The sequence below is a fragment of the Garra rufa genome, chromosome 5 (assembly GCF_049309525.1).
Source record: "Garra rufa chromosome 5, GarRuf1.0, whole genome shotgun sequence".
NCBI lineage: Eukaryota > Metazoa > Chordata > Actinopteri > Cypriniformes > Cyprinidae > Garra > Garra rufa.
The window spans coordinates 36,485,041-36,512,334 of record NC_133365.1 but is presented as its reverse complement, the minus strand read 5'-3'; the positions used below and the strand labels follow the sequence as shown (position 1 = coordinate 36,512,334).

Here is a 27,294-nt window from a genome sequence, read left to right as displayed (position 1 = left end):
GCATTACCAGCATTATTAGCAAGTTACTAGCATCATTAAAATGTTGCTAGCATGTTACTAACATCGTTAACAAGGCACTAGCATGTTTCTAATATTATTAGCATGTTGTTAACATGTTTCTAACATGTAGCTTGGATGACTAGAATGTCCCTAGTATGATGTTAGCATTACTAGCATGATTAACATTTTAACATGTTTCTAACCAGATTAACATGTTGTTAGCATGTTTCTAGCATGATTAGGATGTTGTTAGCATGTTAACATGTTTCTTACCTAATTAGCATGTTGTTAGAATGTTTAAGCATGATTAGCATGTTTCTAGCATGATTAACATGGTGTTAGCATGTTCTTAGGATTATTAGCCTGTGCTAGCATGTTGCTAGCATTATTAGCCTATGCTAGCATGATTAGAATGTCGTTAACATGATGTTAGCAAATACTAGCATGATTAGCAAGTTACTAGGTTGATTAACATGTTAACATGATTCTAGCATGATTAGCATGTTAAAATGTTTCTAGCCTAATTAACATGTTGTTAGCATGTTTTAGGATGGAGTGAGGGATGGATAAAGGATTCTGGGAGTTTTGACAGTTGAAGTTTGAATAGACTTGGCTCATTTGAACATTCAATCAATGCAAATCTATGGGATTTTCCCAGTTTTAATCGCCATTTTAATGAAAACCGTAAGTCAGATCAGTCTGAAGTTTGGAGTTTGTAGAGTTAAAGGTCTAGGAGGAGTAGCAGTCAGAAATTCTCAGAAGAAGAATAATAACTAAGTTTAAACAGCATTTCAGTAAGTTGGCTTTCTCAAGCCAACTTAAGCAAAAGCTCAAACTTTTGAATCATTTTTTATCATGAAACATCAATCAATACTTACCCTGCATCTTGTGCTTCATGTGCTCTAATTACTGACAACAGGTTATTGTTTGTCAGAAAGTCACAGACCGCTGCATAACTGTAAAACAAGAGAAAGACAAATGTCTGAGGGTCTCACAGTGACAAGTTCTCAGGTCTTTAAACATCTCAACCCCTGTTGCTCATACCGAACGAAGCACGGGCCAGTGTACTGGATGATTCTGAATACAGGTTTCTGGGGTTCTCTTGAAGTCCAATCGGTTTCAGTACGGTGAACTGTCAAGCTATTAGACCACCACCTGCACTTTGTTAGCATTCAGTTGGCGTGGTACAAACAAATGCCAGCTGGACAAGCAAACAGCGAATAAACACATTTATATATACACACCCAGAACGAAACCAGCTGGGTGACACAGATCAGGTTATTTCCAGGAGTCAGTGCAAATCAGACAGGATTTCCGCACCGGCTCACAGATGCCTGAATGACTCAGTTTGTGACCAAGCACAAAGAAGGAAAAAAATAAAAAATAAAAGTTTTATAATAACATCCCAAGCACCTTTTTTCTAAACACACAATATGAGGGCTTGAGTTATTTTATGGTCAGGTAAAAATAAGATAATTCAAAAAGTAATTGATTACTTATGAAAATGTAAAATAACTAATAATTGTTTTAAAGTAAGCCGAATTTACCAACCTTTGATTTTTGTGTGCATCAATTACAGAAATGTATATTATTAAAAATATCAAGATTTATAACTACACACACACACAAAAAAAAAACATAAAACAACCAAATCAAAAGTAACAATTTCTAAAATGTTGGACACTTATGTCCTAGTGGTTGATTTGTATTACATAATTAAATGTTTTTTTCTTATTTTTCTTTTCTTCTCTTATTTTTTTTGTTTTTCTCTATTTTTTGTTAGGCCTTATTTATTTTAAGTCTGAAGTAGTTCTAAAAGCTTGAAGTTTGATGGTTTTGAGTTTTAATTTAGTATTTTTTAGCTAGCTAGCTATATAGATATACTAATCATGCTAACTCATGTTATCTATCACTAACATGATTTAACATGTTGGTAGCCTGATTTAGCACATTGCCAGCCTGATTTAACACACTGATTGTAAGGTGCTTGCATGTTACAGCTAAAAGAAATAAAAACAGCAAAAAACAGTTGATTTAGTAAAAACAACTAAATACCAGTTAATTTAGCAAAAAGAAAAAAAAAGCTGAAATCAGATTTACCAAAAACTGCTCAAAAATAACCAAAAATAGCCAAAAACAGCTAGAACCAGTTGAAACCTACTTAGCAAAAACACTAAAACCCAACTAAACCAGCTAATTTTGCAAAAAACATTGTTAAAACAGTTAAAACCAGTCGATTTAGTAAAAAAAAATTTTGCAAATAAAAAGCTAAAAGTTGGCTTAAACCTGTTAATCTAGCAAGAAAACAGCTAGAAACCATTCATTTAACAAAAAACATCTAAAAACCAGCTAATTTAGCCAAAAAAAAACAGCTAAAACCAGTCGATTTAGCAAAAACCAAGCTAAACAACAGCTAAAACCAGTTAACCTAGCAAGAAAAAAAACTGTTAAAAACCAGTTCATTTAATAAAAGAGCTAAACCCAGTTAAACCAGCTTATTTAGCAAAAAAGCCCAGCAAAAACCAGTTAATACCAGCTGATTTAGCAAAAAAGCTAAAAGATGGCTAAAAACAGTTAATTTAACCCCACAAAAAACAGCTAAAACCAGCTAATTTAGCAACAACAAAAAAGCTTAAAACAGCTAAATCCAGTTGATTTAACAAAAAAAAAAACAGCTAAAAACCAGCTAATTTAACAAAACAGCTAAAACCAGATAATTTAACACTCATTTAACAAAAAGTAGCGTTAAAAGTCGATTTAGTAAAAAACAACAGCTAAGCTAAAACCAATTGATCTAGCAAAAACCCCAGCTAAAAACCAACTAAAATCAACAAAAACAAAAAAGGCAAAACCAGCTAATACTAGCTGATTTGACAAAAAAAGCTAACAGTTGGCTTAAACCAGTTGATCCAGCAAAAAACAGCTAAAACCAGTTCATTTAACCAAAAATATCTAAAAACCAGCTAATTTAGCCGAAAAACAGCTAAAATCAGTTAATTTAACCGAAATTATCTAAAAACCAGCTAATTAGCAAAAAAAACAGCTAAAACCAGCCGATCTAGCAAAAGAAAAAAACAGCTAATCTAACAAAAGAGCTCAAACCAGTTAAACCAGCTTATTTAGCAAAAAACTGCCAAAACCAGTTAATACCAGCTGATTTAGCAAAAAAGAGAGCCTAAACCAGTTTAAACTAGATAAAAAAAAAGAATTAGCATTTTGCTAGATAGACAGATAATTAACATAATTCAAATTATAATTTATAACTTAAAATACTACATTTATGTGTAAATAAAAAGTAAATGAATGTAAATATACTTAAATAAGTAGTTTACTTCCAGAACAAAAAAATTACAGATAAAGTACTCACCACGTTGTCATCCAAGATTCTTCAGTTGTAAAGAAATTATATTTAAGGAAAACTTTTCAGGAATTATCTCCATATAGTGGGCTTCTATGGTGCCCACCTTCCAAAATGCAGTTTGAAGGGTCTTATCTAGCTACACGATCAGTCATTTTTTTTTCTTTTTTTTTTTTCAAAATTAAAAAAATTTAAATGTATACACTTTTTAACCTCAAATGCTCGTCTTGTCTAGCTCTGCATGTGCTCTGTGCAATCTGGTTCAATATAGTTAGGGTACGTCGAAAAACTCCCGTCTGAACATCTTGGATGACAACGGGGTGAGAACATCATCTGTAAATTTTTGCTCTCAAAGTAGATCACTCCTTTAATATAAGTTGTAAGCATAATAACTTTTATTGTGAGTCATGTTGAATTGACTGAAAAATCTGGGAGATCTACCCAATGAACAACGCTTTGCTCCAGTACCTGAAGAAATAGGAGCAGCCTCTGACTGAGTTGTGGTTAAAGTGCTCTGCCGTCTTCTCACTGCCATAGTCCTCTCCCGGGTCGGCCCAGATCAAATCACACATAGGCCCAAACGCCGGGGGCTCCTTAAACCTGTCTAACTGCAAAACACAGTGTACAGACAAAGAAGGAAAGAAAGAAAGAGGCATGAACACATCTTGTTTTCTAATCAAAAAAGGCTGTAAAGAAAAAGACGGAACATAAACAGCTGCTTACTTTTCTAATGTCATCTAAGCAGTTGATTTCTGGTGAGAGGCCACCGTGTACGCAGAGGAACTGCTGGTTTAGAAGAGCTGCAAGAGGCAAGCAGTCAAAGGCCTCCATACATGCATCATAAACCCTCTCTGAATACTTTATTTTACCTGTGAGGGAACAAAGACAGACAAATACGACCATCTATTAGAATTCAGAGCACTGAAGTCAAGAAATCCCCAGACAGACCAATTTCTCTTTCCCTCAGCGTATCATTGAAGATCAAATATGATTCATTGAGCTGCACTGTTGAATTTATTTCATAAAATAGATACTAAGAATACATAGCTTGAACTAGACGCAATCAATAACTCAAGCCTTTCAATAACAAATTACGTAGTCATTTATATGGGCAGTGTATCACTCATTCAATAACATTTTTATCAAAGGTGGACCTTGGCATTTGAACAAACAATTGATAAAAAGAAATACAGATAAAGATCATAGGCTATTTATGATAGGTGGGACTTATCATAACCAATTTTTCCATGACTGATTTTGTCCTAACCACTTTATGAAATAACATACGATAAGGATGTTTCTTAGCCTGACAAGCCAGACCCACATAAATGTAGGGTCTGGGCACTCTCCATAGACAGAGCTCAACCAGAGGGGTGGGATAAACGGTTGTCTTTCAATACTCCCTCTCCACGCAATAGGATAGCGCTACAACCAATCAGAGCAACGAAGAAGGTGACGTACTACGCAGTCAGAGCGACGGAAAAGCGAGTTCCTTGCATGTGTGTTGTGGAAAAGCTTAACTTCAAGTCTTTCAGAGTGGCGGCCAAAGTCGATTCGAAAGAAAGTTGTTCGCTAGCGGCAGCCATCGCTCTATCTCTCACGCGTAATTCACAGAACCAGAGAATGTCTGACGCCTGTTTCACACATACTCTGTCTACAGTGCGTCTGCAGTCCGTGTGCGTTATGTATGCGGTGCAAAAGCAGCACGGACTCGTTTTGCTTTCACACAGCGTCCGTAACTGATCCGCGGCTCTTTACCACAAACACAACATTTATCGGTTATTTTGATTTAAAATCCAAACATGCTTTTTCAGCATTGTGATCCTCTTTAATCACAGTACACTAATACAATAATACTAGACATTTTCACGTTTAAACTCAATAAATATAAACAACGTATTATTCATCCATTCATCCTCAATAGAGCCATCGCTCTATTTCTCAGGCATAATTCACAGAACCAGAGAATGTCTGACGGAACTTATGGTCGCACGTCAGTCGTCGTCATGTTAAACCCGCCCACCGACTCGTGATTGGCCCGGTCGATTTTGGATTTTTAGAAATCTCAAGTGAACGGAGAGTAACTAGACTGCCCCTGGAAGCAAATGTAATTTGCTGCCGCTAGGGGCGCGTCTAGATTCTAGGCTAGATGTTTCTAAATAATCATACATAATTAGTAGTGTGAATATTGGAGTTTAAAGGTCACTGGTTTTTGATTTTTGACTTGATTTTCATACACAATTAGAGTCTTATGATTTCCAGAAAACAGACAGAACTGCTCTGAGAGTCACTTCATTAGCATTTGAACTATTATCATATCAAATACAAACAAAGGTCTTCACAGCAACCCATCAAAATAAAAGTTTAACTTGAAGAAATAGTGACAGAAATATATCACTTAATGTAATGATACTACTACTACTACTACTACTAATAAATGTATTATTAAAACATTACTCTTTGCGTAATATTTATCAGAAAATTTATTTACCAGAATTTATTTACCATAAAAATCTAAATACACAACAGTATTTCTGAACATAAATAAATAAAAATAAAAATAATATACTTTTTGATAAAATAAATTATTTAGAGATGCTTTTGTTTATAAAATTTGATGAAACTATTACAATAGAATCTATAATTCGGTACAAATAAAACTGAATTTGAGATTGGGCCTTAAAATGTAATTGTTAAACTTTTATTAAATTACTGTTAAATGCTTAAATGCTTTCTGGTTAATATTTTTTTTAAAAACAGAGTCTAGAAAAATTAAAACAAAAAAAGGAATCCAAAAAAATTAAAATGGGGAAAAAAATGGAATTTGGAAAAAAAACAACAACATTAAAATTCATGGAAACCAGAATTTGGAACAAATAAAACTAAAATTAAGAAAAAAATAAATTGTATTTTATTCGGCTTTAAAATGTAATTGTTTAACGGTTATTAAATTACTGTTAAATTGTGTAAGTTTCATGATTTCAATTAATTAGACCTGCTTTTTGATTAATATTTTTTTAATTTAACCATTAAAACAGAGTCTAGAAAAATTTAAATAAAAAAAAAAAAAAAAAAAAAAAAAAAGGAATCCAGAATAATTTAAATGGAAAAAAAATGGAATTTGGAAAAAATAAAATAAAACCATTAAAATAGAATCCAGAAAATTCATGAAAACAGAATTTGGTACAAATAAAACGAAAATTAAGAAAAAAATAAATTGTATTTAATTGGGCCTTAAAATGTAATTGTTTAACTTCTAACGAATTACTGTTAAATTGTGTAAGTTTCATGATTTCAATTCATTAGACTTGCTTTTTAATGGTTTTTAAGTTAACCATTAAAACAGAGTCTAGAAAAATTCTACCGGAAAAAGGTAATCCAGAAAAATTAAAATAGAAAGAAAAAAATAAATGGAATTTGGAAAAAAATAAAAAATAAAACTTTCTTGGGGCACTGCACAACTCATTTCATCTATTTTTAAATGAATTTAAGAATTCCTAAAAAGTCTCTAATGCTTACAAAGGCTATTTATCTGAAAATATAGTAAAAATACTGGAAAACTGTAATACTATTAAATATTTTAGCAATTTTAATCAACCGTTTTCTATTTTCATATATTTTAAAATGTAATTCATTCCTGTGGTGGCTTAGTAAACATTTCTTTTCTTTTTTAAATCAATGTTAAAAAAGTTGTGCTGCTTAAAAATTGTGTGAAATCCATGACTTTTTTTTTTTTTTCAGAATTCTATAATGATCATAAAGTTCAAAAGAACAGTATTTATTTGAAATATATCAGACAAGTTTTGATCAAATTAGCCCTTGCTCAAAATAAAAATTAATTTCTTAAAAAACATTTTACTGCCCCCAAACATCTGAGCGGTACTTGGAATTGAAAAGAATTGGCAGTGGTACTTTAAAACACACTTTAGTAAATTGCTTACTAAACATGCATGTTACCAATAAATTGATCAAACAAGGACTTAACCATGTATGTAACTACGAGAAAAAAAAAAAAAAAAAGCAACTCCATGTACTTAATGAGTTTTGGACATTACTCAGTGTTTTTATTTACAATTCAGTTTTGACTTGGTATATACACTATAGTAAAGGTCATCAATATCAAGACTGTCAAGATGTTAAATTATTTGTGCATAATAATGTCACGACCATCGCATCCACATGCAGGCAGACAGTAATAACGTAATAACTACACCTAAAGCGACAAAACCTGCCACCAAGGAGACACAAAAGCAGCAGGGACTATTCAATTAAATTCAAATGAGCCTAATTAGTGCAATGCGAATCCTTAATTCAGCTGCTGATTAAGCTTATTAATACTTCAGTATCTGGACTGAAGTAGTCTCATTAGTCTTGTCTTCTAGTTTCCACTAAATACAGCTGGGTTATTCACCAAAACGTATTACACATTCGCTCCTGGAGCGAGGTCTCATGGAGAGCACTTGGGCTTCCACTGAACATTCAGCCATGAAACCACCTCCATCTTTGTTATGCAGAGCACAATAGCAAAGCTATTGTATGAGCTTAATAGCAAACAGTGTTCATTTCAAGCACAATAGACTAGTACCACTGACCCACACAAAACCATCATCAGGGTTTTAATCAGACCTTTAAAAGAACCTTCATTTAAATTCAATTTGGGTTTTATCAAGAAGCAGAAGTATTATATACTATAGCATAATATAATATGCTATAGTATACAGTTGTATGATATTAGCAAAGCTGAAACATATGGCCGTCATAATCTTAGGAAAAAGTATTGAATGTGCTTCAGGTAGTGAACTTTACATTTTAAAGGTTTATAAAAGAATAAAAAAAATTACTTGCAGATAATATATTAACAAAAACTTAAATGATTTGTTTTGATAATCGTAAAATCTAATAATGTTTTACTTATCTCATATAATTTTACTACTGTGTGCTATGCAATATTTCATTTTAAAATGGTAAAAATTAAATATATTTTAAATATACTTAAATAGACAATGTTTAGAACTGACAAATTATATTTTAGTTTAGCACAAATGCTTCTCGGTGCATCTTGTCCCTCTCTACACACTTTAACCGCATTTAAAAACAATAGTAATTATGTAATTATGAAATTACATAGAAATATGAACATAATTCTTTTAATATGCATTTAATATGTATTGAAAGTATAATCAGTTCAATTTAATGGCATGTAAAAGCATCAGATTCAATTTGTACTTGAGTATATTCTTTTAGAATATATTATTTCCATAATCAGTACATAAAAAAGCACACATTTCAGGAAGTTTGCGATTTGATATGATTCCAATACCTATTTAATTCAATATCAATTATTTTCGATATATCAGGTACAGAACATGGCAAATTTTCATGAGAAAAAAAAAAATCTCTCAACTAACGCTGTAAAATATGCATAAGAGTCAGTTGGTACTACATTACTAATATTGAAGGTTAAAAATATAATACTAAACTTTAAATTACATAATTATATTTCTACTCCAATTAGTTTTCTGAAATATAAACATTTACAATAAATGGTGGCTGTCATAAAAACTTCAAAGATTTATTCAAAATTAAATATTAAAGAACAGTGAAAAACTATAATAAATGTTATATGGTGCATATATTTAGCAAAATGCTAAATATATAATATTATTTCTAGTTGGCTAATGGATTTATGGTCACCAAATGTGTTTTTTTTTCTGAGGTAATTATCACATTACGTGACATTGTTTACAAGCTGTTATACTGGCGTCTTATAACATGATTTATGATTGCATGAGATGGAATACGGATTTCAGTAAGTTGTACTCTCTTTTAATAAACCTTCGGATGTTCATTCATGTTTATTTCGTTCTAAAACTGGTATTAAACTGGAGAAAATAAATCACATTCATGTAAGCTTCTGTTGAACTGAGGCACTACGCGATCTGTCAGTCCACATAAAATTGCGCTAAAAGGGTATTTCTTTTTTGAATATTGTAATGAAATGGACCGAATTTTAAATTTCTGACTTTGTTTCATATCAAAAGTAACAAATCATAAATCTTATTGCGATTTATTGAATGGGAGGTGTGCTACAATGTTCCGTTCATTACCTAAAAATAGTCCAGACTAATCGATTCTTGGGATTTAAGAATCCATATCATTTCATAAAAATGAGATTCAATGAAAATTGAGAAATCAATATTTTTTACCTAACCATACTAAAAAAGGTACACTTTTAAAAATAAAAGTGCTTCGCGGTGCCATAGAAGAACCTTTTTTGTGTAAATGGTTCTATAAAGATCCTTTAACATCTGAAGAACCCTTCTGTTTCACAAAAGGTTTTTGTGGCGAAAGAAGGTTCTTCAGATTATAAAAAGGTAAGGAACCAAAAATGGCTATTGCAGCGCTGCGAAGAACCTTTTAAAGCACCTTTATTTTTAAGAGTGTACTCATGGCATTAGCTGAAAGACTACATAATAGCTTTGCAAAAACAAGATTAAGTGTGCACTTTCTTCACACTCATGTTAATACATACAATTACTAATTACAAACCTATGAAGGAAACAAAGACATCATACTAGTTAATATATTCCAAGTGACAAGCGTTCTGAAATTAAAAAAAATTGTGGCTGCTAGCTGCTATGACACAGCAGGCAGAAGGGCATGGACACTTCAGGTGTCAACAGCTGAAAATAAGTCCAGGTTGGTCATGTGATCTCCTAGCAGTGGCTTTAGAAATCCTGTAATAACCTCGAGGCAGATGGGCTCCTGGCTCAGTAGCCGCAAACCCGGTTCGACCACATCAGACGAGCGAGAAGAAACCCCTGTGTAGAAATATGGGATAACAAATATGCCTCTGTATTTGTAAGCAACTGGAGCATGAATAAACCCAAGCCTGAAAAGAAGCTAAACAGCTTCTTGCATCTCTATTCAAGATCCTGGCTGGTCAGGCTGCATTGAATTAAGGTTTTAAATAAATGATTGTAAAAGAATGCTAATGAGAGGCTTCACAATGAAAAGACATTACTCTCTCCTAAATCAGGAGAGGTAATGCTGCGCATAGTGTACGATGGCTCATCGGGTTTGGCTCTTTGTGAGCCAGATGAGCCCCAGCCACTTCACTATCCAGCATACTAATAACTCAACACCTGGGCACTTTCTGGCAGCAGACATTAGCCAAAAGCGGGTGTGCTAGTGTGTGCCAGGGCCAGTCGCATTTCCACTGTCACTTCCTGGGCCTGATCGTGCCTCGTCAGTGCTTCCTCAGGGCCAATGGCCCGGTTTTTCGGCCCTACGAAAACCTTGGGCCAAAGCAGGCCAGCTGGGGTTTGAGGTGTGGTCAAAGTGAAAGGCGGAGTTTATGCAAAGTTCCGGTAAGCGTGCAGTCAGGTAAAAGCGTGTCTGCGGTAAGATGAGCATTTCGCTGTATTACGTCGTGCTAAGAACTCAAAAACTTAAAATGGAGAATTGTCAGTACTCGTCTGTGGAAGATACCAGGGCCCTTCTAAGTATTTGGGCCGAGGACATTGTACAACGGCAGTTTGATGGCATCTGCAGAAACGAAGACGTGATAAAATACATCGTTGCTGAACTCGCAAAGCTAAATATCCAGTTTAGTTCGAGACAAGTTGAAGAAACTGCGGTCGCAGTACAAAGCCATAAATTACAGACAACTATGTGATGAAAACATTATTTAAACGCATGTCTGATGAGTATACTCTTATTTAAATTTGGACAAATGCAAATAAGATCCTATAAAAATGCGATCTGATGTACAAGTTGATTTACATCGTTACGTCATTGATTTACAGGGGGTTTCACACTGCATGACTTTACAATAGGAAGAATCGCGACAACTTTTTTTCCCGGTCCACAAACTACGTCTCACAACCGAACACACGCGAGAAGTGACATGGAAACAATGCGAGGTCAGGCGTGCAAGTTCTCACATGAGACTGGTATTATTATAAAAAAATGGTAGCCCGCAAGAAGCTTGTCATACAAATTGCATGTGCACTCATTTGCAGCGAAAAGAAAAGAAGCCGAAGCTATTCTTGTTGATACTGTGGTCTATACCTTCGTAACTCCTCCCCCAACTTCCCACTGGCCTGGATGTTGCTGTCTCATTGGCTGAGGGTAATCGCCGATGTGATTTTCAGTCAGATCACCTTTCACACGCCATGATTTTGAATCGCTGACAGGTCCAGATATTTAGCATGCCAAATATCTCATGGGTGTCGGCGACACGTCGGCGATTCTCTCAGATCGCGTCTTTGATAGTTCACACTGTGTGATTGTCACTCACGTGAACAAGCACCGATTTGCCTGTGATTTCGGGCATTTGTCGGCGATTTCTCAAAACCTGTCGGCGAGTCAAAATCGGGGCTAAAATCATGTAGTCTGAACTCGGCATTACTTTCAATCTCCCCACTGAAAGGGGAGGGGTTTCGTGACGTTTGATCCAAGGAGGTGTGTAAAGGGCGGGCTTTAGGTTTGTGCAGCGTGGTTACTGGCTCGATAGTGGAAACACAGCTTACTTTTGGCCTTGGTGCTTGAGACTCGAGGCCATTGGCCCCGCCCGGCACGCTCTTAGCACTGGCTCGCACTGGCCCAACAGTGGAAAAGCAGCTAATGAGCTCTACAAACCTTACTCTAATAGAGCTGTCTGCAAGCCTGTTTTCTCAGAGGGACAAAGTGCTGTTTGCAGAAAACATAAAGCCCGTAAAACAAAGACAGTGCCTTTTTTATGAACCGTCTCTCACAGCAGTGGGAATATTCATTCAGTCTTAAAATGGTTGCTATAGATCTTAGGGAGAGTAGAGACCAATTTCAGTCAGTGAGGGAAGGGACATAAATCTTAAGGTCCTAAAAGTATCTAATTTTCACTACCAATTGACGTTCACTGGAAATATGTGGACAGGAATTTTTTTCAGATTTTTTGTTGGTTGAACTGACTGCTCTTCTGCCCTCACAGCCTCAATGGCAACAAATTAAACGTGACATCTACTCTTATTAAGGAATTACTAAGGTCTACAGGTGTTACACTACAAGTCAAAAGTCAAAAATATTTCTCATCTTTTATTTACATTTGAACAAAGAGTGGCCTGTCCAAAAGTATTCATACCCTTCTCAATAATCAATACAAAAGCCTTTATTGGCTATTACAGCAATCGAACGCTTCCTATAATTGCTGACCAGCTTTTTGCATGTCTCCACTGGTATTTTTGCCCATCCATCTTTAGCCATGAGCTCCAACTCTTTCAGGTTGGAGGGTCTCATTGCCATCACCCTGATCTTTAGCTCCCTCCACATATTCTCAATAGGATTTAAGTCAGGACTCTGGCTGGGCCACTGCAAAATGTTAATGTTTTTATCTGCTAACCATTTCTTCACCACTTTTGCTGTCTGTTTTGGGTTGTTGTCGTGCTGAAATGTCACTGGTGCCCAAGACCAAGTTTCTCTGCAGACTGTCTGATGTTGTTGTTGAGAATTTTGATGTATTGCTCCTTTTTCATGGTGCCGTTTACTGTGATTAGGTTCCCTGGTCCACCGGCTGAAAAAACACCCCCAAAACATTAGGTTCCCACCACCATGTTTGACAGTGGGGATGGTGTTCTTGAAGGCTACATCATTGTGGCTAAACAATTAAATTTTTGTTTCATCTGACCATAAAACAGAAGACCAGAAGTCGTCTTCTTTGTCCAGATGAGCATTTGTAAAGGCCAAACAGGCTTTTGTGTGCCTTATTTGGAGAAGTGGTGTCCTCCTTGGTCTGCGTCCGTGGAACCCAGCTGTGTGCAGTGTCCGTTGAACTGTATGCCTTGAGATGTTGCCACCAGCAGAGCCCAGATTCATCAGGATGGCCTTGGAGGTAATCCTTGGATTCTTTTTTTACCTCTCTCACTTTCCTCCTGGTCAGCACAGGTGTCACTTTTGGCTTCCGACCACGTCCTCTGAGATTTTTCAAAGTGCAGAACGTCTTGTATATTTAATAATACTTTGCACTGTAGCCACTGGAACTTCAAAACATTTAGTTATGGTCTTATAGCCCTTTCCTGACTTGTGAGCAGCCACAATGCGCAGCTGCAGGTCCTCAGTGAGCTCCTTCGTCTTAGCCATGACTGTCCACAAACCAACAGCAGAGAGCTTCTGTTTTTCACCTGTTAAGTTGATTAAAACAGCTGTTCCCAATGAATCAGAGTAATTAGGATGCTTCAGAACAGCTTGGACTATTTGGAATGGTATAGAACTTTGGATTTTCCCATAGACTGTGACAGTATACAAAGGGTATGAATAATTTTGGAAATGCCACTTTTTGTTCAAATGTAAATAAAAGCTGAGAATTTTTTTTTCCACAATGATGCTTCTTGTACATCGTCGTCTTATCTTTTGGGAGAAGTCTGTGTCATTTCCGGTCAAAAAAAAAACTTGCTGGTTGAATAAAAGTAACTAAGTCAGAATTTGCCAGGGGTATGAATAATTTCGGGCTTGCCTGTATATGTAAGGAATAATTGACGACGGGCCGTTGAATTCTTCGAAAATAATGCACACCCATATATACATATGCATATACACTCCAAGCTTTTGAATAGTATGGTACAGTATATAATATTACAAAAGCTTTATATTTCAGATAAATGCCAATCTTTGGATCTTTCTATTCATCAACGAATCCTGAAAAAAAGTTAAATATTGATGATAATAATAATAATAATAATAATAATAATAATAATAATAATAAAGTTTTTTGAATAGCAAATCAGCATATTGTGATGATATCTGAAGAATCATGTGACACTGAAGACTGGAGTAATAAACATGCTGTGCAATTCATAGTTAAGTGCAGCACTGGTGTTCTTTTACACGCCAGCATCTCGTGATCAGTTTTTTTTTAGAACAGCTCATTTCACAATTAAAGGGGTCATGAACTGAGAAACCAAAGTTATTACATATAGGAGCTCATTGTACTATAAAAACATCCTGTAAGTTTCAGAACTCATAACTTTCTCATTAGTCTTAAACGGCTTATATTGAAGCCAGTCTGCCAAAAACAACAGGTTGTGCCACTTTATATTGTAATAGTGTGACTAAACACCACCTCCACAGAAAATGATCAACACCTGCTTCTACATCACTGCCTGTTTAGCCACGCTAATCAATTCATGCATGTAGTGTAAAAAATAAGAGAAACCAGAAACCAAAGATTAAGGTGCTGTACAGTGCCAAGCTGTGGAAAAAGCTGTATTTCTGACACTAAAATTAGGAAAGAGTGGATTAACTTTATTTTTAATGAAGAAAAAGTTGGTCCTTTGTTCACTTCATTATAGAGCGGATTCGTTTACAAACAAGGCACAATTCAACGAGGGATTTTCAGAAAGATAGAAACAAAAAGACGATACTGTGCTCCGACAGTAATGTCACACCACACAAGTGTGTTTTTATTATGTTGTCACTATTGCTCTGTCTGTAATTACAGATTGTTTAATATGTGCTTAGTATGCGTCCATCTGTACAGGATGTAGGTTGTCAAACATACACAACTGTTAACCAGTCATAGAAGTGGGCGTTTACTTTCGAGTCTACAATCCGCTACGCCTATCCAAACAGAGCGTTCTAATGAGGGGGGTCAAAGTAAAAAAGAAAATTACTTCTAGCCTATTACTTCTAAATGGTGTTTTTTTTATGTAAAAATCTTAACATTGTAAGTGGATCTCAGAGAATGGTACAAAATAATAAAAACAGGTAGTTCATGACCTTGTTAATGCTGTGTCACAAGACCTCCATCATGAGTTTGAGTTGCTTATAACATGCCTGTGGGAGCACAACATGTGCCAAACATCTTCCTAAACGTGTAAAGAGAAGTGCTTAAAACTAAAAAGAAGATTCACGGCTTCCTGCAGTTTTTGCTAAACACATTGATGGTTAAATGTTTGAAAATTAAGAAATTAAGCCACAAATATTAGTAGTGTAATTTCACAGTTACATATTTACATTAATACTTATAATTCGCAATAATCACTTTCATAATTAAAATAATGATAATTATTATCAGTCATTGATATAGAAATCACAAAATATTAAAGCCAAATTATGCTGCAAACCTGAAACTATTTTCCAACTACAATTTTTATCAGAAATACTTATTTACTAGAAAGATTGCTACATTTGATCCAAAACTGTCAGCAATGGCACCAACAGGCAGTGACCATATTGTGTGATTCTGGCATGCTGGGAGATTGAAACAGTAAATATGTTCCAGCCAAACTTTATGTAATAATACATTTCACAGTGTGAGCAGCTGCCTTATGTAGTTTTAACCCACATTAAGAAAAATAAGTTCTTCAGTTCATTTAAACAAGTATTTTGCTGAAGTGGATCTCTCAGGCAACAAGATAAATGTGACCCCTGAAACACAAAACCAGTCATTAGGGTCAATTTTATGAAATCTAAAAATCTGAAAGCTGAATAATTAAGCTTTCCATTGATATACAGCCAAGATACAACTACTTCACAATCTGTTATTTGAGGGTGCAAAAAAAAAATCCAAATATTGAGAACATTGAAAAAAAGTTGTCCAAATGAAGTTCTTAGCAATGCATATTACTAATCAAAAATTAACTTTTGATATACTTATGGTAGGAAATTTACTAAATATCTTCAAGTAAAATGATCATTACTTCCATAATTGACCCATACAATGTATTTGGCTATTGCTAAAAATATACCGGTGGTTTTGTGGTGCAGGGTCACAAATGAGACCACACTGACCCTCCAACTCCAACAAAACCGCACGAATGCGACATTAGGAATAGGCAAAGCAGTAAAAGAAAGTACAGTCACCTCTAGCAGTTGGCCTAGTATAAATATTCAGGCCAGTTATATCAAGTAAATGCGCTTTAAGAAACATTGCAGTATAGAGTCTGCTCTAATAAGGCAAATCAATTCTGAAACCTTAACTGCAGGAGTAATGTTATACTGTTTGTACAGCAAATGAAAGTGCTAGCTGGTGACAGCTGGCTGAAAATGCAGCTTTTCAGACATCAAAGAGGGAACATCAGTGAAAGCTGAGGAAAAGGCTGGAGGACGGTTTGAGCCCACACATCACTTAGCTCTCAGCACACTCCTAGACGCTTCATTCCCACAGCACTCACATTCCTGTTTGAAGGTGAAGTATTCTGTGAGGTGCCGACACTCGTGGTTCCCTCTGAGGAGGAAGAGGGTGTTGGGGTGGTTGATCTTCAATGTCCACAGGAACAGCACACACTAAAAAGAGAGAAAAAGAGACTTATTATCCTGAAGACACTTGACTATTAAAGTCAGTCAGCACAGCTATGAGAGGAAAAGGAAGACTGGTTTCAGTCCTTTACATCAATAAACGGGAAAACCTCCCATTTTACTCATGTTATTGATGCATTGAATAAAATGTGAGGTCTGCTTATTTAAATAACTTTGCATAGGAAAAATTGTAACAATTATAATTGCACTTGAAGTTATTTTTCATTTTACGCCATATCCACATTAAAGGCTACATTCATGGAAAACTCAAAAGTAACAAGATTTAAAGAAACTGTTTACCAAAAACAAAAATGTACCTACTCTCAGGCCATCCTCTCACCCTTTCCAACAATGACTGTATGATTTGAGATCCATCTTTTTACACTGAGGACAACAACTGAGGGACTCAAATGTAACTATTACAGAAGGTTCAAATGTCACTGACGCTTCAGAAGGAAACACAATGCATTACAGGGGCTGAAAACTTTTTGAATTTGAAGATGTGTAAATGTAACTTACTTTGTCTTCTATACATAAAAGTATCTTCTGTAGCTTCTGAAAGGCAGTACTAAATGAAAAAAAATATAATATTTAGGCAAAATAAGAAAAATGTACAGATCTTCATTCTGCTCAAAAGTTTACAACCCTAGATCTTAATGGATTATTTTTTCTTCTGAAGCATCAGTGAGCGTTTGAACCTTCTGTAATAGTTGCATATGAGTCCCTCAGTTGTCCTCAGTGTGAAAAAATGGATCTCAAAATCATACAGTCATTAATGGAAAGGGTACAAATACACAAAAATGCTGAAAAAACAAAGAATTTGTGGGACCTGAAGGATTTTTCTAAATAACAGCGGGCAGTTTAACTTTTCAGGACAAACGAGGGACTCATGAACAACTATCATAAAAAAAAAAACAGCTGTGGATCATTCAGTTAACAATAAATTCAAGTGTATATAAACTTTTGAACGGGGAAATTTTTTATAAATTCAACTATTATTTTCTCTTATGGACTATATGTAAACGTCTTATGTGAAATATCTTATTCAGGTCAGTACTAAATAAAAAAAATAACATTCATTTCTTATTTCATTATAATAATTTACATTTTGCAGAAGTATGTAAACTTTTGACTTCAACTGTAAATGTGTTTGTTTCTTCATCAAAACTGATTTGGAAAATTTTGATGAAGCTGTTCCTTATAAAAATGCAGCTTTTCACTTCAAAAGATGTTAATTGATGGACTTGAGTGGACTATTGGGATGTTTTTAATCAGCTGATTGAACTCTGACGGCACCCATTCACTTCAAAGGATCCATTAGTGAGCTAGAGATACAATGCTAAATTTCTGCAAATCATATGACAAAACAACCTTACCTCAGATGGCTGATTCAATAAACTGTACACCGCAATTTTACAATATTAACTTTAAAAAAAAGTAAATAAAATGGATAAATAAAAATATCAATTATATACAATCGTCATATTTGATTATTAAAAAAAAAAAATCCAATAATTTCCCTAGGAGAAGCCTTTTTTAAAATGTCCATAAGTGTACTTTCTGAAAAATGTTTCCTAGGGTCATTTAAAGCAAGACACAGAAAAGTTTTATAGAAAAGGAAGACTTACAGAAAAAAAATTCTATTGCAAAGGCAATCTGACTGTGTTTTCAATGCCCAATGGCAAGATTATGGCACAATCAGTGTCCTTTCACTATTTGGTGCTCAACAGATGGCCAACTGGGTGCATGAGGGACTGCAAAAGTGGGAGTGAGTGGTCACATGGTAATTATCCCCAGTGACACATTATTCTAAACAACAGGTTTGTTTGGTTCATTTACACATCTAAAATTCACACTAAAGAACAGAGCGTATTTGGCAGCAAACAACACAAAACCTTGGTAATGCACTGATCGTTTGAGTGAGCTGCCTGATCTTCTGTACAGTACAGAGTACATGCACACACTCTTTTCAGCCTCATTAAAACCCATTTATCTTAATCCCCCCTTTCATTTGCATGCAAAATCCCAGACACCACTCGATGTGGGGAGAACAGGACACCAAGGTAACCAAGGACGACAGGTGTGCATTTAAATGGCATGTGAAATAATAGATACGGAGGAGGGTGCGAGCGGGGGGTGGGATGCAACAGCGCCGAGAGCTAGGACCAGAGCCTACGCAAGAAGAATAATGAGCTGAAAATTGCAGGTAATAGTGGCCATGAGAAGAGGACCTGAACGAAGGCTATTACTGCTGAATGGCAGACGACACAGGGAACGACACAAAGAGGAACCAGATTTTTTTCTTAAAGTTTACATGCTGCTTCAGAGTATCATCTGGTTTAATAACAAGGATGGAACAGGATAGCAAACTAGTCATCCATTAACCAACCAGTGAGGTTGATTAGTTTATTTAATGGTTTTATTATTAGTTTTGTGTTAGCTTGGTTTTGTGCTACGGTGTTTTAAAGAATTAGTTCAAATTTCCTGATGCTTCCTGATCATCCAAGATGTTCAAGTTTTTCTTTCTTCAGTCAAACAGAAATGAAGGTTTTTGAGGAAAACATTCCAGGATTTTTCTCCATATAGTGGACTTTATTGGGAATCAGCAGGATGAAGGTCCAAATTGCAGTTTCAATGCAGCTTCAAATGGACCTACATGATCCCAGCCAAGAAATAAGGGTCTTACCTAGGGAAATGATTGGTCTTTTTTCTTATTAAAAATATAAAATTACATACTTTTAACCACGTTGGAAAAGTAACGCACAGTTTGTTCTTCGTCTATGTACTTTGGTTCACAAAAGTAGGGTCGGGCAAAAAACATACCTCATTTTCGCCTCCAACTTCAAGCATTTGCGGTTATGAAGTATATAATTATTTTATTTTTTAGAAAATGACAGATCTTTTCACTAGGTAAGTCCTTATTCCTCGGCTGGGATTCAAGTAAACTTAATATGAGAAGTTGTTACAGCCAACAAAACATTTTTTAACAAATATTCGGCTGAATGTAGCGAATTAAGTTTTTTTTCATACTTCAGACTGCCTGAATAAATATTTCACAATTGCAATAATATTTCAAAACATTTCTGCTTTTGCTGTATTTGTATCTAATAAATTCAGCCATGATGAACATAAGAGACTTAAAATCTTACAGACATAAAATTGTGACCCTGGACCACAAACCAGTCATAAGGGTCAATTTTGAAAGATCTGAAAGCTGAATAAATAAACTTTCCATTGATGTATGATTTGTTATGATAGGACAATATTTGGCTATTTGAAAATCTGGAATCGGAGGGTGCAAAAAAAATCTAAATACTGAGTAAATCGCCTTTAAAGTTGTCCAAATGAAGTTCTTAGCAATGCATATTACTAATCAAAGTTTAAGCTTTGATATAGTATTTACAGTGGGAAATTTACAAAACATCTTCATGGAACATAATCTTGGCTAAATATCTTAATGATTTTTGGCATAAAAGAAAAATCTGTAAGTTTGACCCGCACAACATATTCTTGGCTATTGCTGTTTTGTGGTTCAGGGTCACAATTTTTAATAGCAGTGTAAACACACATTTATATATAACAAATTTATATTATATTATTATTTTGTTGAGCAGAGCTCAACTTTATTTCAATGAGTCAGGGCTGACTCATCTGAATAAAGTTCAGCTCTGCTCATATAACTGGAAATTACCAACTCTCACTGAAAATGAACAACCGCATGCAAGTCACTGCATGAATGACCCTTAAGAATGTCCGGCTAATTAACTCCTCACAGGATCAAAGTGGGAGTGGTCAGTGACATCAGTCATTCAGTGTAGACTTGTGACAAGCAGAGCGGTCCACACTTTAATGCTCTATGACTCATCTCTTATGAAAGGGTACAGTGTCTGACAGGTTATCAAATAGCTCCACTCAGACTCCTCCAGTGACACATCCAAATGAGACAGACTGAAAAAAAAGAGGTCATTTAACCATACAGCTTAACAAGGTCTCTGATGCTTCTCTTCTTCATTTTAAAGCATCCACAGCTCCTGCACTTTAACATTTTCTCTATTAAGAGTGACATTTAGTGAACTTACAAAGCCTACGCTCACCAAAACCAATCAATGACATGAAAAGCAGACGCTGGAGTCAACTGGGAGATTCAAAATGTACCATTTTAACTTTATGTAATGCAATGGTTTTTGGTTAGTTAATTAGTATGCAACAGAAGCATAACATTATTATATAATAATATTATATATAAACATATGAAGATGAATCCCCAGCTGCCCTACTCATTCACTTCAACTCAGTAGGGCTGGAAAATGATTCCACTGTCACGTACATATTTCTAACAACTCTGAAAGATTCAAATAAACGATCCTGCATGTCGAATAGCTCACAAAATAGACTAATGGATTTGTTCTAGGTGCCCTAAGTATATAACAAACTCAAAGATTTAGCCATTAAAAACCTAAAACAACATTGAAGTATCAATTGTAGAGTTGATCTCATCAATATTATAAAGACATGCTCATTTGCGATTCAAGTCAACATTAAGGCAAAGCAAATAATAATGTAGTGTCCTATTAGAGCAGCCACTGTAACTATGTAAAAGATGACAGTTTAAGAAACTACAAGAGTAAATACAATTGCTGACCAACACATCTTCACTGGAGATATTTTAGCATAATCTGCTTTTCCTCTCGTTTGTGCTTATTGTAGTTGATGCACTGTTGGTAATGTGGCAGTGTAGCCACTGATAATGCCTTAACAGATGGTTCAGGGAAGATGTCAGATTCTCAGCCAAGTAAGAATAAGCCCAGCCTCGCACGCAATAATAGTTCCCCACTGGTACATGTACAGATCCCCAAATACTCAGAGTTTCAGGAAAAACACTGGAGTTTAGGTTTAAAAAAAAATAGTGTTACTGTTAAGACATGTGCACACTGCAAAATACATTGTGAATAGAAGGAGCAGAATTAGACTCACTATGAGCTATGGAAGGCCTGACAGGATCAGTACTTTAAAAAAAAAAAAAAAAAAAATTAATACTTTTATACAGCAAGGGCATATTTAAATAATTAAACGTGACAGTAAAGACATTTTCTTATTAACGTTTCAAAAGATTTCCATTTTCAAATAAATGCTGTTTTTTTTTTACTTTGTTTAACATATGTGACCCTGGACCACAAAACCAGTCATAAGGTTAAATTTTACAAAACTGAGATGTATACATCATATGAAAGCGCAATAAATAAGCTTTCTATTGATATATGTTATGTTACTTGTTAGGATAGGACAATATTTGGCCGAGATACATCTATTTGAAAATCTGGAATCTGAGGGTGTAAAACAATCAAAATAATGAGAATCACCTTTAAAGTTGTCCAAATTAAGTACTTAATGCATATTACTAATCAAAAATTACATTTTGATATATTTATAGTATAAGTTTTACAAAAAAAAAAAAACTTCATGGAACATGATCTTTACTTAATTTCCTAATGATTTTTGGCATAAAAGAAAAATCAATAATTTTGACCCATACAGTGTATTTTTGACTATTGCTACAAATATACCCCAGCGACTTAAAACTGGTTTTGTGGTCCAGGGTCACATATTAGAATGATTTCTGAATAGATCATATGACACTGAAGACTGGAGTAATGGCTGCTGAAAATTCAGCTTTGCCACCACAGGAATAAATTACATTTTAAAAAATATAAAAACAGAAATGTTGTTTTAAATGTTAGAAATATTTCCCAGTTTTACTGTTTTTGCTCTATTTTGATCAAATAAATGCATATTTTCCCCTGACTGGGCATTTACATTATTTAAAAATGCATTAAACAGTTGCAGAACCACTGCATTTGAATCCCCATCCAAACAAACATGTAGCATTAGCAGTTTTTGATGTAAATTAGGTTGTATAATTTCAAAATGTAATGGTCCTTAGTTTTGTGAAATTCTACTACATAAATCATCTGAACGGGCTGAATGAGAACGAAAAATCACTCACTGACAGCAGGTGGCGCTTATGGAACAGCAGCAATACAATATTTCCTTGGTTACCGCTGTAAACAAAGCAGCGCTGAGATTTTAAAGCTCCACTGAAGTGCTTTGAAACATGCAGCGTTATTCTATGTGCGGACGTAATTTAAACTAAAACAGGAAAACAGGTCAGGACATATCAACCATTCCCGTCCCCTTTTTTAAATAGCCAATTTAAAAAGCGCTTTGCTTATATCACAGCTTGGTCCAGAGCTGTTGAGCTTAGTAAAGCTGCATTTGACAGCGTATGACAGCCACAATCTCATCCATATCACTATAAAAATATACCATTCTGTGTAGAATTCAAATGGGTCTTATACTTTTTATGGTCTGCGCTGACTTTATGGCATGTTATCGTATCTCTGGACCGAAGCAGACTGAGCACGCTGTGGCGGTTCGTGTTAAACAGCGTAAAACCAGACTTCTTTTGCCCTAATGGAAAGCATTTACACGGTGTCAATCGTTCCCCATCTCCTATATAGCCCACTACGTGCCATTAATCATACAGAAAATACAAATTCTGTGAACAAGTAACCAATTTCAGCCACAGCTTCAGCTTGTATTTATAGTGTAGTGGGTGGGATGCTTTGGATTCTAGAGAGCATTTGATATTGGACAAAGTTGGACGAGAATCTGAAGTGCAGGGTGATGTCATCAAAATCGTTGATCCATATTGGCAGAAGTTAGAGACTACGTTTTGAATGTGCTTTTAAATGCAAATTTTGTCATTGTTTTTTTTTTTGGGGGGGGGGGGGGGGGGGCCTTATAGATAACCTTAATGCTAACACATTCATAGTAAAAGCCAAAAAAACTTCCATTTTGACTTCATGGGGACTTAAAATATTACATTAATATGCATTATATAAAGGTAAGATGAAAAGAAAATACCATCTAAACATTTACAATATTTAGCACATAGTGAACAGTGATCTTGCTCTGCCAGCTAAAGTATTTTCTCCTGTTTGCGTTCGTCTTCAGAGTCTCTGGCTTCTGTTAACAGCCGCCCACAGTTGACTTATTTACCCAGTTAAACAATTAGTTATGTGTTCTAAAATCTTCCCAACCATTAGTCAGAAGTGTATACAGTTAACAGGGTTCTCCTTTCAATTAACGACGCTGGGTATGTTTCTAAGGCCCTTGTATGCTGTTATTTTTAAATTCACACCGTTTGCGTAATTCAAACCGGTTTACCATTTGAACCAGTATATTAGCACTAGCTTACATCATTTAAAAGTGACCCATATCTGATATCTGCATTTATAGCCCAATTCCGCAGGAAAACCGCAGACTTGCCAACACTGCATACTGACCCAAAAAAGCATCCACCTGAGTTGAAATCATTCGCCACTGTCGCTTTTTCAGTGACGTACAAGCAGATGCAAATGCACGAATGCATTCATATCAGATTTATTTTTTTACACATGAGGCCTGAAACCAATCTGAAAATATCGGAATCTGGTATATTTTCCTGCTTACATGTTTGTGGGTCATATCTGATCTAGGGTTGGGCGACGTCGACCAATTTGGCATCGTACGATGTCTAATGTGAAACATCGCGATGGACGATGGCATCGTTTCCACCGGTGCTTAATTTGAGCGGGATTTTTAAAGCTTTTTTTAAGTTCAAAATTGCTCTCATTGATTGTTTACTGCTTAACCCACTCTCTCTCAGCGGAATGTTTAGAGAGAAAGTGTAATATCAGAAATAATACCAAATCAAGGGAAATATTATTATGTATTAACATTATAAACACTATAAACATAGCTATAAGTTAGTTATCCTGACTCCAAAACAAATCATTTAATTGTAACGGTATTCAGAATGAAACTAAATTAAGAAACCAAAACAAAGCGAAACTAAAAATACCAGGCGTTGGGCTCATGTCAGTGATGCGCGGGTCAATGTATAAACAACCCGTACCCGAACGACGTTTTCATCTAACCCGCCCGCAACTAACAAATATTGGCGACTGAAAGCAGCGATTATACGTGGCTATGCGGTGGAGATGCGTCATTCGGCATTAATTAGGTAATTTTGTCAAAAGAAATGTTCTTGATTACAAGAAAAATACAGATTGTTCTTGTTGCAATTTATTTTGTCTTTCCTTTATACAGATTTAAATAGTTTCGTTTTCGAAGTACTCTAAATTATGTCAGTGATTCTCTGATGTTAAATACGATCAAGAATTATTTTATTTCGATCTACAGTGTAATAAAAGTTAAGAAAAAGATTAGCCTATAGCCCTAAATATATAGACTACAAGCTAATTCCTTTTTTTCTTAATTTTTAACTTCTAAAAATGATCAAGAACATTAAATCAACTTAATAGGCTAGGTTAAGGAATTTTCTTACAAACATAACGAATGCACTTCAAAACGAAGTTTTCATATATAAATTCAGGAATCACGAATATGCCAAAATAATATTATTTTATATAGCCTATATTAATTGTATTGCTATAATAGTTGTATCAAATGAATAAGGAAATTATAGTGCCTTGAATTTATTAAGTAATGTTTAATTTTGTACGTTTCGCTCTCTGGAAATTTAAAGAAAAATACCGTTTTTACTTGGAATTCGTTTTTAATCCCTGGTTTTAAACAAGCATATACATGAGATAATTTATATATTATTGCTTGCATAAACGTTTAAAAATAGTGCTAGAAGTGTTATAATTAAGGAAATTAAACAGACCTAGGCATTTGAAAAGACGATGAAATGTGTCTAATAATTAGTAATAATAATTCCAAAAAGAAAGAGAAGCATTGGACATAATCAAAATATTCGAGACATTTATACCATTTTCTTAACAGTTAAGATGCTGCATGTGTTATCCAATCTAATGGAAGTGTGCGTCTCTCCCCCAACTTTCCCAACAAAAATCCCACCCCCTCTCAGAAAATACATAAAACTGACATTACTGAGCTATATGCGTTTAAAAGTAGCCTATTAAAATGGTACAATGGCATTGGTATTTTTTTTTTCCTGCGTCAGCATTTATTCAACAGTTAATAACACTCAACATTCAATAAATGTGCAGGCCTATGTATTTCATAGAAAAGTGTCTAGTAGCCTACTATATAAATTACAAAGGTTTAATTGGCATCTTTATTTCAAACGACCCAACCGACCGCGACCCGAATATCATTAATAATATTTTTGGATGACTCGTAGGCCTAACCGCGGGTGACTGCAGGCACCCGCTCATTTTGGATCAACCCGCGCATCACTGGCTCACGTACCTCTGTAATTCGGCACAAATCCAAGTGTTTCCATATTCCCAATGTATTTGAATGATAAACTGTTATTTATAATGTATACTAGGCTTTGTATTGTACGTTCGTATTTCGATGGAAAAAAATATATTCTCTTGTTTTTTGTTCTAAGCTCTGTTCGTTATGGTAAAACCATGAAAAGGGTATATTTGGTGTAGTTTATTTAATCTAATTTAATTAAAATTATTTAGATTTTTTTTCTGCTGTTTTTGTATGCCTCATTTATTAATGTAAACGAACTAGTTCGTGTAATTCGTTTGGAGTTCACTGTAATTTGTATTGTGATCGCTAACAACTTCCTTGTTATTATTTCCTCATAATAATAATAATATTAATAATAAAATATGTAAAGATGCGGAAATTGAAAGCATGCATTTCATTTGGCTATATAGTGTGATTAAGTGTGTGTTTTTTGCAAGCGGGTTGCTGCTGCTGCTGCTGCTGCGGCGGCGGGGTGGAGGATCGCGATGCCGGCTCAGCATCGTGATGTCTATCGGCCATCGGCGATGGACGATGGCATTGTCTATCGACACAACCCTAATCTGATCTGAGCCACAAAGGAGGGAAAAAAATCTGAATTGGGTCACTTGAACCTTGTAATGTAAATGTGGCCTTTTTGGTTGCTAGTCTCAGCCTCAGACGTCTCGCCCACAGACTGCTGGCTGAAAGCCTGATGTATACGGCACACTTAGCTGGAAACACTTCAGGAGTTTCAAAGTCATCCTCTGATTGGTTGAAGTGTACAGGATTTCAGCAAGATGTGTGTGTTGCGTACTTTAACGCTCCGCCTGGAAAAGATGTTGTGATGCCAAACTCGCTTTCGAAAGAAGAAAGCCATCTGTGACGATGAACACTTATCAGGATCAACTAAACACTGGACTATCTAAAGTGTGGGAAATATTTATTTTGACGCGGTATGACGTCTTGGTTGCTTTACCTGTCTGTCATACAGCCTCTTGGGCAGGCCTTGGCCATTGAAAGCAGGCAATGTTCCCAGACATTTTGCAGTCAATCTGAAGATCTGGCTACGCAAGACTAATTGGTTCCTAAGTACATAAATTAGCCAAAATTTAAAAAAATAAAAAACAAAAATGAACAGAGGACATGTAGAAATCTGTGAATAACAGGCGTTCTGATGTCTAGTGAACCTGATTTCTGCAGATACAGAATCTTTGTGGGCCTCCAGTTGTAAATTATTTCAGATGAAGAACATACACTCACCTCAATACTGAAGTATCCTCTATCTACATAATCGCCCAGGAAGAGATAACGTGTATTGTCGGGGGAACCACCAACTTCAAAGAGCTTCATGAGGTCGAAGAACTGTCCGTGAACATCACCACATACTACAG

At 35.2% G+C, this 27,294-nt stretch overlaps 1 protein-coding gene across 2 annotated transcripts in view; it reads right to left on the bottom strand.

Moving 5' to 3' along the window:
• Positions 1-27,294, bottom strand: part of ppp3cca (protein phosphatase 3, catalytic subunit, gamma isozyme, a) — a 103,921-nt gene that overhangs the window by 60,965 nt on the left and 15,662 nt on the right. For both annotated transcript variants that reach the window (XM_073840500.1, XM_073840499.1), the window contains exons 3-7: positions 27,164-27,288; positions 16,507-16,618; positions 4,082-4,227; positions 3,827-3,966; positions 879-956 (exon numbers count right to left, since the gene is read on the bottom strand). In XM_073840500.1, coding sequence (XP_073696601.1) covers positions 879-956; positions 3,827-3,966; positions 4,082-4,227; positions 16,507-16,618; positions 27,164-27,288 — 601 coding nt within the window. The remainder of the gene's footprint in view (positions 1-878; positions 957-3,826; positions 3,967-4,081; positions 4,228-16,506; positions 16,619-27,163; positions 27,289-27,294) is intronic.